The sequence below is a fragment of the Diospyros lotus genome, chromosome 7 (genome assembly GCF_014633365.1).
Source record: "Diospyros lotus cultivar Yz01 chromosome 7, ASM1463336v1, whole genome shotgun sequence".
In the NCBI taxonomy this organism is placed as follows: domain Eukaryota; kingdom Viridiplantae; phylum Streptophyta; class Magnoliopsida; order Ericales; family Ebenaceae; genus Diospyros; species Diospyros lotus.
This window is the reverse complement of record NC_068344.1, coordinates 15,502,796-15,517,128: the sequence shown is the minus strand read 5'-3', so window position 1 is coordinate 15,517,128 and position 14,333 is coordinate 15,502,796. Positions and strand designations below refer to the sequence as shown.

Sequence of the window (14,333 nt, the reverse complement as noted above, 5' to 3'; positions counted from 1 at the left end):
TTCATAAAAGAACCCAAGAGAAGAGCACCTCTCAAATCTGGAATTCCAGAAAAGTAAATCACTCATTCATTCATTGATTGCTTTTCAATTGTTGGGAGAGTACAATTTATAGAGAGAGAAAACACTTAGGAAAATACAAAAGACCATAATTACTAGCCTAGGAAATATTCAAATCTGATTTCCCACAAAATATTAAATCTCTAACTTAATTAGCCTAGAAACTCAAAGTATTAAAGATGCTTGGAAATATGAAAAGTCAGATTGGGTTTTCAAGATTAAATTTTCGTGCACCCATGTGGCTAAGATTTAAAACAACATGTGCAGCCCAAAATAATAAAATACAAGCCCCAATGAGTCAGCCCAAGTGTCCATTATGGCCCAAGCTCTTCATTTAATAGTATTCTGGCTCAAAAGACTCTCAACAGCTCCCTCTTCAGCCCATATAATGTTGATGACGTCTTGCTTGCTTTTTAGGTCAGAATCTTGATAATTTTGATTGGCCCACATATCTAGAACCAGCCCATTCAAAGCTTCTTTAAGTCTTTTAGCTCTTGCCCTTGTAATTGGCCCTACTGGAACATGCAGTGGGTCACTTGAATGATTTGAGTCAGCTTGTTCTTCATGATGATTCTCATCATTCCCTCTCTCCTCAAAAGGATTCGTCCTCGAATCTTCACCTGCATCAAATGGAGATAGATCAGAAACATTAAAGGTAGCACTGATATTATACTCACCAGGTAAATCTATCTTGTAGGCATTGTCATTGATCCTCTCAAGAACTTGGAATGGACCATCTCCTCTAGGAGCCAATTTAGACTTCCTTTGAGCTGGAAACCTTTCTTTGTGCATATGCACCCACACCCAATCTCCAGGTTCAAAAATAACACGCCTTCTTCCTTTGTTGGCCTTGGATGCATATTGCTCATTTTTCTTCTCAATTTGCTGTTTGACACGTTCATGCATTTGTCTCACCATTTCAGCTTTCTTTTTTCCATCAAGACTTGCTTTCTCATTAACAGGCAATGGTAACAAATCCAAAGGAGTTAGTGGATTGAAACCATACACTATTTCAAAAGGAGAATATTCTGTAGACAAATGAACACTCCTATTATATGCAAATTCAATGAATGGCAAGCAATCTTCCCAATTTTTCAAATTCTTTTGAATAACGGTTCTGAGCAATTGAGTTAAAGTTCTATTAACAACTTCAGTTTGCCCATCAGTTTGTGGATGATAAGCAGTGGAAAACAACAATTTAGTACCTATCTTTCCCCACAAAACTTTCCAAAAGTAACTAAGAAACTTTGTATCCCTATCCGACACAATGCGTTTGGGAACTCCGTGAAGTCTCACAATTTCTTTAAAGAACAAATCAGCAACATGAGTGGTATCATCAGTTTTATGGCATGGAATGAAATGTGCCATCTTAGAAAACCTATCAACAACCACGAAAATGGAATCCATTCCCCTCCTTGACCTAGGTAGCCCCAAAACAAAGTCCATAGAAATGTCTACCCAAGGTTCATTTGGTACAGGCAAAGGTTTATACAAACCATGTGGTAAGACTTTGGATTTTGCCTTCCTACATGTTATGCATTTATCACAAATCCTTTTTACGTCTCGTTTCATTTTTGGCCAAAAGAAATGTTCATGCAACACATCTAAGGTCTTTTTTTCACCAAAATGTCCCATTAGACCTCCCCCATGAGCTTCCCTAACAAGCAATTCTCATATAGAACATTGAGGCACACAAAGCTTATTTTCTTTAAACAAGTATCCCTCAACTCTATAAAACTTACCAATTGCATTTTTCTCACAAGCAAGAAACACATTAGCAAAATCAACATCATTTGCATACAACTCTTTGATATGTTCAAATCCAAGCAATCTTGCATCTAGAGAAGTAAGAAGAACATACCTTCTAGACAATGCATCTGCAATAACATTCTCCTTTCCTTGCTTGTATTTGATGACATAGGGAAATGGTTCAATGAATTCCAGCCATCGTGCATGTCTCTTGTTCAACTTTCCTTGACCCTTTATGTGCTTCAAAGATTGGTGATCAGTGTGAACGACAAATTGCTTAGGCCAAAGGTAGTGTTGCCAAGTCTCTAATGCTCTCTTAAGTGCATAGAGTTCCTTGTCATATGTGGGATAATTCAAAGCAGCGCCACTTAACTTCTCGCTAAAACAAGAAATAGGTCTTCTTTCCTGCATTAAAATAGCTCCTATACCAATTCCTGAGGCATCACATTCAATCTCAAAAGTTTTGTGAAAGTCAGGTAATGCCAACACAGGTGCAGAACACAACTTTTCTTTAAGAACATGAAATGCATGATCTTGTGCCTTTTCCCATTTAAATCCAATAGATTTCTTAATGACCTCAGTGAGTGGTGCAGTAATTGTGCTAAAATCCTTTACAAAGCGTCTATAAAAACTAGCTAAGCCATGAAAGCTTCTCACCTCAGTGATGTTTGTAGGTGTTGGCCAGTCTTTTATAGCCCTTACCTTTTCTTCATCAACTTCTACCCCTTGTGTACTTACAACAAAACCAAGGAAAACAATCTTTTCCATGCAAAAACAACACTTTTTCGAGTTAGCATACAATTTTTCCTTTCTCAACACATCAAGGACACAATGCAAATGGCTCATATGCTTTTCAAGATTTTTGCTGTATATCAAGATATCATCAAAATAAACCACAACAAATTTTCCAATGAATGCACGCAATACATGATTCATTAGTCTCATGAAAGTGCTTGGTGCATTTGTGAGTCCAAATGGCATGACTAACCACTCATAAAGCCCATGTTTTGTTTTGAATGCAGTTTTCCACTCATCCCCTTCCCTCATCCTAATTTGATGGTATCCAGATTTCAAGTCAATTTTAGAGAAAATACTAGATCCTTGCAATTCATCTAGCATATCATCTAGTCTAGGAATGGGATGGCGATACTTTACCGTGATGTTACTCACAGCCCTACAATCAATGCACATTCTCCATGATCCATCTTTCTTAGGAACAAGAAGAACTGGAACAGCACAAGGACTCAAACTTTCTCTTACATACCCCTTTTCCATGAGCTCCTGAACTTGCCTCTGAAGTTCTTTGGTTTCTTCAGGATTGCTTCTATAAGCTGGACGGTTGGGAATTGTTGCTCCAGGAATGAAGTCAATTTGATGTTCAATTCCTCTAATGGGTGGTAAGCCAGGAGGAATATCTTCAGGGAATACATCTTCAAATTCCTGTAACAAAGATTCAACAACACTAGGAAGAGGTAAGTTAAGAGTGTTAGTGTTCAAACAAGTCTCTTTGTAGACAAGCACAAGCAAATGCTGTCTAGCAAGCAAGGCACTCCTCACTTCGCTCTTTTTTGCATAAAAACTCACTTTTCTCTCCTCTTTTTCTTTTTTCTTTGGAATTCCTTTTTTTGAGCTCTCAATTTTTCTCTCATTTCCACTTTCTTTTCTTTTTGAATTCTCTCCCTCATTTTTCAATTCATTCTTTTTTTTTTACTCTCTCTTTTTGCATCTTGACTTGATCTTCATAAACTTGCTTAGGAGTCAATGGTACAAGTGTAACGGGTCTGTTGTTCATCATAAATGAGTTTCTATTTGTATACCCATCCTTAGTAGCCCTTCTATCAAATTCCCATGGTCTACCCAAAAGTATATGACTGGCATGCATTGGAACTACATCACATAACACCTCATCACTATACTTGCCAATTGAGAATGAAACAAGGACTTGCTGCGTAACTTTAACCTCTCCACATTCATTCAACCACTGTAACTTGTACGGTCTGGAGTGTTTAATGATGGACAAGTTCAATTTCTCAACCAATGTAGTACTTGCAACATTCGTGCAACTCCCCCCATCAATGATCAAGCTGCATACCTTATTGTGTATGAGGCAGCGAGTATGAAAAATGTTCTCCCTTTGTTGCTCCATGTCATCTTCCTTAACTTGAGAATTCAAAGCTCTTCTAACCACAAGTGCTTCTCCTTCTACTGCATATTCAACCCCATCATCACTAGCATCTTCAAGTGAAGGCATGGATTCATCACTTTCACCATCAGTTACCACTTCATTATTTTTCACAATCATGACTCTCTTGTTGGGGCATTGAGAGGCTATATGACCTGTACCCAAACACTTGAAGCATTTAATATCCCTGTTTCTAGAAGTTTGGGAATCAGTTTTACCTTTGCCTTTAGTTGAAGCTTCATCCTTGCCTTTGGAAACCCCCTTGGAATCAGTCTTGTCTTCTTTCTTCCAGTTTTGTTTCACAAAGGAACTACTAGAACCAGAATTGAATTTTGAGGCTCCCTTGCGCTTGAGTTGCCTTTCTACTTTTATTGCCACATGCAACATGTCTTCCAACTCCACATAATGCTGCAACTCCACTATATTAGCTATCTCTCTATTTAATCCATTCAAGAAACGAGCCATTGTAGCCTCCCTATCTTCTTTCACATTAGCCCTTATCATAGCCACCTCCATTTCTTTATAATACTCCTCCACACTCTTAGAGCCTTGCATAAGGGTCTGCAATTTTTGATAGAGGTCTCTAAAGTAATGGTTAGGAATAAATCGCCTCCTCATGAGAGTCTTCATTTCTCCCCAAGTTGCTATAGGCCTCTCACCATTTCTTCTTCTACTCAAAACCAATTGATCCCACCAAATGATTGCATAATCAGTGAACTCTATTACTGCCAATTTCACCTTTTTTGCTTCAAAATAATTATGGCACTCAAAAATCATCTCTATCTTCTTTTCCCACTCCAAATAAGCTTCAGGGTCATTTCTACCTTGGAAAGAAGGTATCTTCATTTTAATGTTACCAAGGTTCCCATCTTCCCTATTCCTTTGTCTTGTAGCATTTCTCCCATGACCTTGCTCATGCCTTACTCTTCTACGTCTATTTCTTCCCATCTCAATTTCAGACTCATAATCTTCCTCATTCTCACTTCTTGCTTCATTTCCAGATTCAAACTCTTCATACCCATGCCCAAGAGGTCGTCTAAAATTAGGATTTCTATTAGGTTCCCCCCTTTGCAAGTTTGCAATCATTGCATCTTGTCTATCCATCCTATCCCTTATTTCCCCAAAAACCATATTGAAGCGCTCAAACTGTTTTTTGCATAGCATTGACAACAAAATCCATGTTTGGTGTACCCCCAACGCTTGATGGTTCCTCCTTGTTAGACATTTGCAAAGCTGTAAAAAAAATCCTCACAACAATAGATGTCACTCTTCCCTCGTGTTTCACTCTTGATAGGCTTTTTCTCAATGATGATCTTTCACACTCTTGCCTTTTTTTCCACTCTTAGTCTTCTCTATTGGCTCTTTAGAGAACTGGTCAACTCAATCAAAGGCAATTCCAACACTTGTATAGTGAATTCAACACTTGGAGACAATGAGAAAGGTGGAAGTGGATCAGCAACTTTTAAGAACAATTTGACACTTGGAAAAGATGAGGAATGTAATAATGAATCAGGAGCTTTTAAGATCAACAATTTGTAGAATAGAAATTTGGATATCAAACACAAATCAGCACAACCCTTTTTTTTTTTTTTGTTTCTTTCTCTTTTTTTTTTCTTTTTTAAAATTGACCAAAAGATAGGACACTAATCAAGTTGGGACAATTCTGGTGAGTGTTGAAAACACGTTTGGTAGAATCGTTTATAACTTTCTCTACAAAGCTCCGATTGATGTGTTTTCAAAATGACCAGAAAGATGAGATTCTGAACTATGAAAATGACATATTACACGTCCAAAAACTCGAAGTATAACGTGTTGAAACAAAGGCACAAAGAAAGTGACGTCCAGATTCAAAGAGAAGATGAACAGACACAAAGAGAGTTACGTCCAGAATTAAAAGAACATGAACAAACACAAGGAACAAGGGAATACGAAAATGAGGCTAAAAGACACAAAGATATAACCTGAGTTTAGGCCGAAGCTCTGATACCAAGATGGTACGAACCCAAAAGGATTTGATCCTATGAACCCACAACCAATGCAAGATATACGCACCCCAAGAACGCTAAACACAGATTTGGATGATCCACACGAAACCCTTGGACACGAAAGAACAAGGACCCCGAATGTTGAAGACGCCACAAGGTTGATCAAGCCTTGATAAGTCGGTTAGTTCATAAAAGAACCCAAGAGAAGAGCACCTCTCAAATCTGGAATTCCAGAAAAGTAAATCACTCATTCATTCATTGATTGCTTTTCAATTGTTGGGAGAGTACAATTTATAGAGAGAGAAAACACTTAGGAAAATACAAAAGACCATAATTACTAGCCTAGGAAATATTCAAATCTGATTTCCCACAAAATATTAAATCTCTAACTTAATTAGCCTAGAAACTCAAAGTATTAAAGATGCTTGGAAATATGAAAAGTCAGATTGGGTTTTCAAGATTAAATTTTCGTGCACCCATGTGGCTAAGATTTAAAACAACATGTGCAGCCCAAAATAATAAAGTACAAGCCCCAATGAGTCAGCTTAAGTGTCCATTATGGCCCAAGCTCTTCATTTAATAGTATTCTGGCTCAAAAGACTCTCAACAGCTCCCTCTTCAGCCCATATAATGTTGATGACGTCTTGCTTGCTTTTTAGGTCAGAATCTTGATAATTTTGATTGGCCCACATATCTAGAACCAGCCCATTCAAAGCTTCTTTAAGTCTTTTAGCTCTTGCCCTTGTAATTGGCCCTACTGGAACATGCAATGGGTCACTTGAATGATTTGAGTCAGCTTGTTCTTCGTGATATTCTCATCAGAAGGCGGCAGTGATAGGGCAGCCAGGAGCTTCGATTGTCGGCCATGGCGAATGCGTGGGAGTTGCAGCGGTCATGATGCTGGAGCTCTGGAATGGCCGATGGCAGCGGTGGCTTGCGAGGAGGCGTCCTATGGTGGCCGCGGTGACCAGCAACGTTGGAGGAAGCTGGTGATGGCTGGGAGTAGCAGGGGCGTCGGCCACGAAAACTTCAGCGAGTAGGCAGCTTGCGCATAGGAGAAACCAGTTGCGGCAATGGCGACCGATCGATGGTCGCGCTGTGGTCCGGAAGCACGGGCAACGTAGCGGGCTGGCTAAGGCAGTGGCCAGCGGCGTTCGGCGATGGGTGGCTGCTTGTGCACAGGCGCACGCTGGAGGAGGAAGATGAAGAATAGGGCAGGCCGCGCACGGGAGAAGCCAGAGAAAAGGGAGAAAAAAAAAAGAAGAAAAAAAAAGAGAAATTAAAGAAAGAAAGAAAATCTGGAAAAATGGGAAAAAAATAGGAGAAATTCCCGAAAAATTCCAGAAAAAGTGGGGAAAGTTCTGGAAATTAAATTGGGGCTTGAAGAGCGTGTCGAAAGCTCAAAAATGGGATTTTGGGCACAAATGGCAGCTTAGGAAGGCAATGTCGATTGGGCATTTTTTGAATTTCTCTCCAAATTAGCCGAGGTAAATTTATTAAATTTATTTTCAAGCATTAGCATGTTATTGTGATGTTGTGGAGATGATATAATGTGAAGTGTTGGTTGGTTTTGAAAGTAAAGCAAGATCGCTACGGGGCATGCAACGTAGTTCAAAAATTTGAACCTTACCCCGATCCCGGCGATTGGATCAACGTCGAAATTAAATCATTCACAAACAAATAAACAAATCTAACCTTTAGATTATCGAGTCGTTCGCGGATTTGAACCATCCAAGCGTCCGGCCTCTAACTCGTGATACGCGGCACGCGTCCGTTGGCAAGAAGAGCGGAATAGGAGTGCTACCTCCTTCTCCTTTGCGCGGCTTGTGTATGGACGGTAAAAGAATCAATTTTCAACTCTTGAAAACCAACAAAATAAAAGTGGCTTAATTTGGGCATCCCATAAAAGGGCTATATATAGGGAGGCAACCTCCTAGGGTTTCCCAAACCCTAATGGACATGGATTGGGCTAGCCCATTAATCCAAGTACAACTAGAGATTAAAGTGGCCCAAATCCATTTATAAAATATTTGACCCAAATCTAATTTAAGCCCAAATATTTAATATTTAATATTTGGCCCAAATCTAATTTAGCCCAAATATAATATTTATTATTTAATATTTGACCCAAATCTAATTTAGCCCAAATATTTAATTTAATTTAATATTTGGCACAAATACTTTATTTAGCCCAATTATTAAATTAAGCCCAAATTATTAAATTAGAAACTTCTTTTCTAATTTAATCATTAAGTTAGAAACTACTTTCTAATTTAATCAATTGCTATTTTAGGAAACCTTTTCCTTTATGACGACCCCTCGTCATATCGACATCATTACGTCTGTTTGTTCTTTTCCCATAAGAACCTACGACGGCACAACTTCTTGCCGAAATGTCATACTTAACCATACGTCCGCTTTCCTGGTTTAAGCTAGGGACCGTGCCTATTGCGTATGACTCATTAGGCTCCCGAATATGTTGGCAATGTGTCGGTACGAACAGATAAGACAAGATTGGCTTCTAGCAAGGCATCATGCCTACCCAATTATTCAGAAGGATTCATAATCCGCAAATAACCTTTCACGAGCATGGTTACCGTGTAATTCGATCCTCTCGTCAATGTATCTTATGTGATCTCAAGTATGGCGATGTGTTGCTTGATAACGATCACATGAGTTTTCTTCGGTCTTCTGGATATCTTCACTTAATAGAAAGTAAATCAATAACTCCTTATTGATCTCTTTTACCATGGCCATGGATTTAAAGTGAATATCCACCGAATGTGCCTTAGATACATCATCCTCTATCAAGGGATAGACGAGTCCCATCTTGGTTATGCACCCATCTCCATAAGCCTCACGATATACCCAACGATCGCCCACGTGCAGCCTTTATCTAGGCCCATCGAAACGATGTCAAAGCATATCGATCTTCTTATGAGATGACCGTGACAACCTCAGGTCCAAGGATTAGTTACACCCATCTCGTATAAGAATTCCATCAACATATAACCAAAATGGATTCTCATGGCGAGTCATGTCCAGTGACACGTTCTCCAACATTAGTCACCTATGTACTTGTCTAGGCATCCCCATGCCTATGGGTGTGAGACCCCTATTGCTATCACATAGCAAAAACATAGCACATACAAGTCTTACCGTAATTGTCAATGTCCATTCTTGACATTACTACGACTTGAGACGTTTAATGATGTCTAGAAACTGTGATGCATCATCTCACATCTTTATAGATTATTCACAGTATACATCATATGGACTTCTATCTAGTTTCATTCTATTATTACAATAATAACAAGAAACTAATAGAATGACTTCTTGTGAATTTGAATAACTCCTTATTCAAATAATAACATGATTACAATTGTCAGTGTACAACATACCCAATCTGATTGGGTCTAGAGCACCTACACTAACAATCTCCCACTTGCACTAGAGCCAATCACTCATGTATCTTATACCTGATGATCGAACATGACTTTCATGTTTCTCTTGGGACAGAGCTTTAGTCAAGAGATCTACGACGTTGTTATCCGTCGACACTTTCTCTATATATGTCACCACAGTTGATAATCTCCATTATCATATGGTGATATCGCAATACAACTTTGGTCCGTTGATGAGACCGTGGTTCCTTCGCTTACGCGATGGCTCCATTGTTATCCCAATAACTGTTATTGGATCAACAATGCTGGACACCACTTTAAGTTCATCAGAGAACTTACGGATCCATACAACCTCCTTAGCTGCTTCGAAGGTTGTTTATGTGTTTGACTTCAGTTGTTGAATCTGCCACTATCTCTTGTTGGAACTCTTCCAACTCATGGCCCAGCCATATAGGCAGAATATGAATTTCGACTATACGTGATTTAAAATCATCATGGTCGAATTGGAAACTGACATCCATGAACCCCTTCATGGTATGCTCTTATTCTCCATATGGCAAAAACATATCTTTAGTGCTTCACAAGTACTTAAGAATGTTTTTCACAGTAATTCAGTGTTTCTCATTTGGATCAGCTTGATATCTACTACATATGCTCAAAGTATATGCGATATCAGGCCTCGTACATAACATGGCATACATGATCGAGTCAATAGCCAAGGCATATTGTGCTCGACTCATCCTATCTCTCTCATCTTGTGTCTTTAAACACATAGCCTTGGAGAGATGTATTCCATGTGAGATGGGAAGACTTCTCCTCCTAGAATCTTCCATGCTAAACTTCTTTAGCACCCTGTCAATGTACGCGCTATGGGAGAGTGCTAGCAACCTCCTGGATCTATCTCTATAGATCCTTATTCCCAGAATATAGGTTGCTTCTCCCAAATCCTTCATGGAGAAAATATTTTGAAAGCCATATTTTAATTAATTGCATCATGGGAACACAATTCCCTATGAGCCATATATTGTCCACATATAGGATTAAAAGGACCACCACGCTCCCACTAACCTTCTTGTAAACATAAGGATCAACTTCCCTTTTGTGAAAAATCAAACTTTTTGATCTTTTCATCAAAACATTGATTCTAACTCCAGGATGCTTGCCTTAGTCCATAAATGGACCTTTTCAAGTTGCAAATCTTATTTGCATGTTTATGAGTAACAAAACTGTCAGGTTGTGTCATATACACATCCTCGATCAGGTTTCCTTTAAGGAAAGCTATTTTGTCATCCATCTGCCATAGCCCAGAGTCAATGTCAGACATTGCCTCATCATAGGTAGTAGGCTCATCGTTCTCATCTAGAAGCACATCTTCATGTGCCGAGATGAGAAATCCATATCTCTCTTGCTCGCGACGAACCCTCATCTACCTATGAGGTTCTTGTGTAGAAGGTTGAGGAGTTAACACAACTTCTTGTGTCTGACCTTTCTCGGGTTCCTGGAGGGGAGTATTTGTTTGTGGTTTGTCTCGAATCTTATTCGAGCTTAACATTCCTCCCACTAGCCACAATATCTAAGAATTCCTTCTCAAGGAATGCCACATGCTTGGCAACAAAACACCTTTTGTTCACATGGGTGGTAAAAGTAATATCCATTTAGATATCCCACAAACAGATATCTTGTCGATTTGGGTTGTAGCTTATTACTGTCAACACGTTTAACATAAATTTGACAACCCCAAATCTTAAGGAAAGACAAATTTGGCTTCTTTCCTTTCCATATCTTATATGGAATCCAAGTAACTGATTTACTTGGAACCCTGTTCAAAACAAAGATCGCGGTGAGGAGTGCGTATCCCTAAAATGAAATAGGGAGTTCAACGCGACTCATCATGGACCAGACCATGTCCAACAAGGTCCTATTCCTTTTTTAGACACACCGTTCATCACTGGTGTTCCAAGTGGAGTCCATTGTAAGAGAATCCCATTCTGCTTCAGATGATTTAGAAACTCACTGTTCAAGTATTCACCACCTTGATCTGATCGAAGTACTTTAATGCTTTTTCCAGTTTGTTTCTCTACTTCAAATCTGAATTCCTTGAACTTTTCAAAAGCTTCAGATTTGTGTCTCATGAGATACACATAACCAAAACGTGATCTATCATCAGTAAAGATTATGAAGTAGACATACCCACCTCGAGCCTGGGTGGATATGGGCCCACATACATCAGTGTGCACAAGCTCTAGCACTTCTGAGGCCCTCTCCCATTTTCCTTTAAAAGGAGACTTAGTCATCTTACCAAGTAAACAAGATTCGCAAGCACCATATGATTCATAATCAAATGTGCTAAGGTATCCATTTTTATACAAATTGGATATGCGAGTCTCATTTATATGGCCAAGGCGACAATGCCATAAATAAGTACTATTTAAATCACCTGATTTCAGTCGCTTAATATTTATGTTATTAACAGGAGTATCAACATCAAGAACATACAAACCGTTACATATTGTTGCTTTACCATAAAACAACTCATTTTTATAAAATGAACAACTATTGTTCTTAAATAAAAATGAAAATCCATCTTTGTCCAAACAAGAAATAGAAATAATATTCCTAGTCAAACTAGGAATAAAGTAACAGTTATGTAAATCTAACACAAGCCCAGAGGGCAATGTCAATGAAAAAGTCCCTACAACTAATGGAACAACTCTTGATCCATTGTCGACGCGTAGGTCCACCTCTCCTGGAGTCAACCGTCTCGTACCTCTAAGCCCCTGCACAGAAGTGCAAATGTGAGCACCAGATCCAGTATCTAATACCCATGTGGACTGATCAGAAGTAGATAAATTAACTTCAATAACATAAATACCTGAAGTACTCAAAGTAGAACTCTTCTTCTTCTACACCTCTGCAAGGTATTCCTTACAGTTCCATTTCCAATGGCCCGACTTGTTACAATGGAAACAGACCGCATCCTCCTTGCCCTTACGGGCTTTAGTCTTCTGGACTCCTCCAGATGGCGCTGTGGAAGAACTCTTCTTCTGTTTGGCTTTCTTACTCTTTGGCTTGCCCTTGCGCCCCTTGGGACCTCTAACTAAGAGAACATTTCCCTTAGCCTTCTTGTTTATCTCGGGCTCGGCTTCCTGCAACATGGACAGTAACTCTCCAAGAGTCTTATCCATATTCATCATATTGAAATTCATGATGAACTGTCCATAACAATCAGGAAGGGACTGTAGCACAAAATCAATGGTAAGTTCTGCATCCATACCCACACCAAGCTCTGACAATCTGTCAATATAGCCTATCATCTCAGTGACATGCTTTTCAACAGATGATCCCTCAGCCATACGGCACCTGAAGAGCTTTTTGGCAACGTCATAACGTTCATACCTAGTTCGCTTCTCATAGAGATCCTTGAGCCTAGCCATGATCTCATAGGCAGTATAACCCTTATGCTGACACCTATGTTCCGGGGTCATGGCTGCTAGGATGATACACTGAGCAGTGATCATATCACCCTTGTGTGTCTTCCAGGCCTCATGTGCTACGGCATCCTCAAGTGATGGTTCGGGAGGAAGAGGTGTCTCTATCGTATAGAGGATCTTCTCATGAGTGAGGACTATCCTCACATTCATCTCCCAATCGAGGAAATTCGTCCCATTGAAGGTATTATTGCCATCGAGTATCGATCTTATCGACACGTTTCCAGACATTCTGGATAAACAACTTGAATTATAGAGATAAATGTTATAATCATATTTAATTACGAAATCATAAATTGCAAAAAGTAACATTTTATGATTGCTCCCACTATTTTCTACGAGTTTGCCACCCTCAAGATATAACTCGAGAAATCCCGTTGGAAGATTTCCTAGTGAGCTAGGATCCCATCTCCCCTCGCACAACCTTGAGTGACTCAACAAATTGTGCTAGGATCGATTAGGTAGGTACTTGCTACCAATTGCATCTCCATGCAACTCCTAGATTCATTGGGTTGACAACTCCTTGCCAAGCACATCTTATGTGACTCCCAATCTTTACCTCTATACTCAGTAAGGCCTTGAGTGACTCAACAAACCCCACCTTTCTAGTTAAGTCGGACCTATCATTCAGGGACATCTCATGGCCCATGAAGCATAGGAATCATAGGTAACACATGACCTTGAGTGACTTAACAAATCAAGTGCCAGCTAGAAACCTAATGCTTCATAATGATGGAAGGCAAGTTGGCTTAATATTAATGAGGGATTTATTATTTATTTACTTAGGTCTCATCACATGCAATTAATCAAATTAATAATGCATAATAAACAACTCAAAGCGGTGTATGGTATGGATAACTACAGCTAGCCCCCTCGAGCCATAGAAGGGAAGCTAGCGGGTCAAACCTAGGTGAAGAATCACATCTTGCTTCATAAGCACATTCTTCAAGCCTTCATTGGTCTTCGAATCTTGTCTTCAATTTGGCTCCATCTCTTGCTCTTCATACAAACTACAACTATCGCTACTCTATTATATTCTACATACATTACATAAAATCAAAAACCCCGAGTTACATTCGGGGGGAGTGAGATGAGAAGAGAATGTACATCAGAGTATAAGAGAGGCAGGACACGCAGGCCCTATTTCAAAAACCAAATTTACAAGCATTCATTCCCAACATAAAATAAATGGTCGACTCGATCCATACCATACACCCATGCAATCAATCTAATTGATTCATTTAGATTATGTTAATTAATTGTCGCATCTATTTCAATCTTAATGAAATGCTTTCAATAAATTGAAAATTTTGTATGATTTTGGAAAAATAAAATTGTTTTAATTGTGTTAGGCTTGGGCTCCATCCATTAGTCTAACTAACAAGGCTCAACAGGCCTTGGATCAACCAATGTATGTCAAACATACATTAGCAGCCCAATAATTAATAAATAACTCAATTAATGGCCC

At 39.2% G+C, this 14,333-nt stretch overlaps 2 protein-coding genes across 2 annotated transcripts; both read right to left on the bottom strand.

The window, feature by feature from the left end:
- Positions 1–364: 364 nt before the first annotated feature.
- On the bottom strand, positions 365–5,120 carry LOC127806680 (uncharacterized). The gene is given in 5 exon segments (XM_052344116.1): positions 365–866; positions 1,002–1,786; positions 1,919–2,550; positions 2,998–3,246; positions 3,638–5,120. Coding segments are annotated over 5 exon segments (3,627 nt in total). The 5' UTR covers position 5,120; the 3' UTR covers positions 365–387.
- A 7,160-nt stretch (positions 5,121–12,280) lies between these two features.
- LOC127805574 (uncharacterized) lies at positions 12,281–13,018 on the bottom strand. The gene has a single exon (XM_052342327.1). The coding sequence runs from the start codon at positions 13,016–13,018 to the stop codon at positions 12,281–12,283; it is 738 nt and encodes a 245-aa protein (XP_052198287.1).
- Between the last annotated feature and the right edge of the window lie 1,315 nt (positions 13,019–14,333).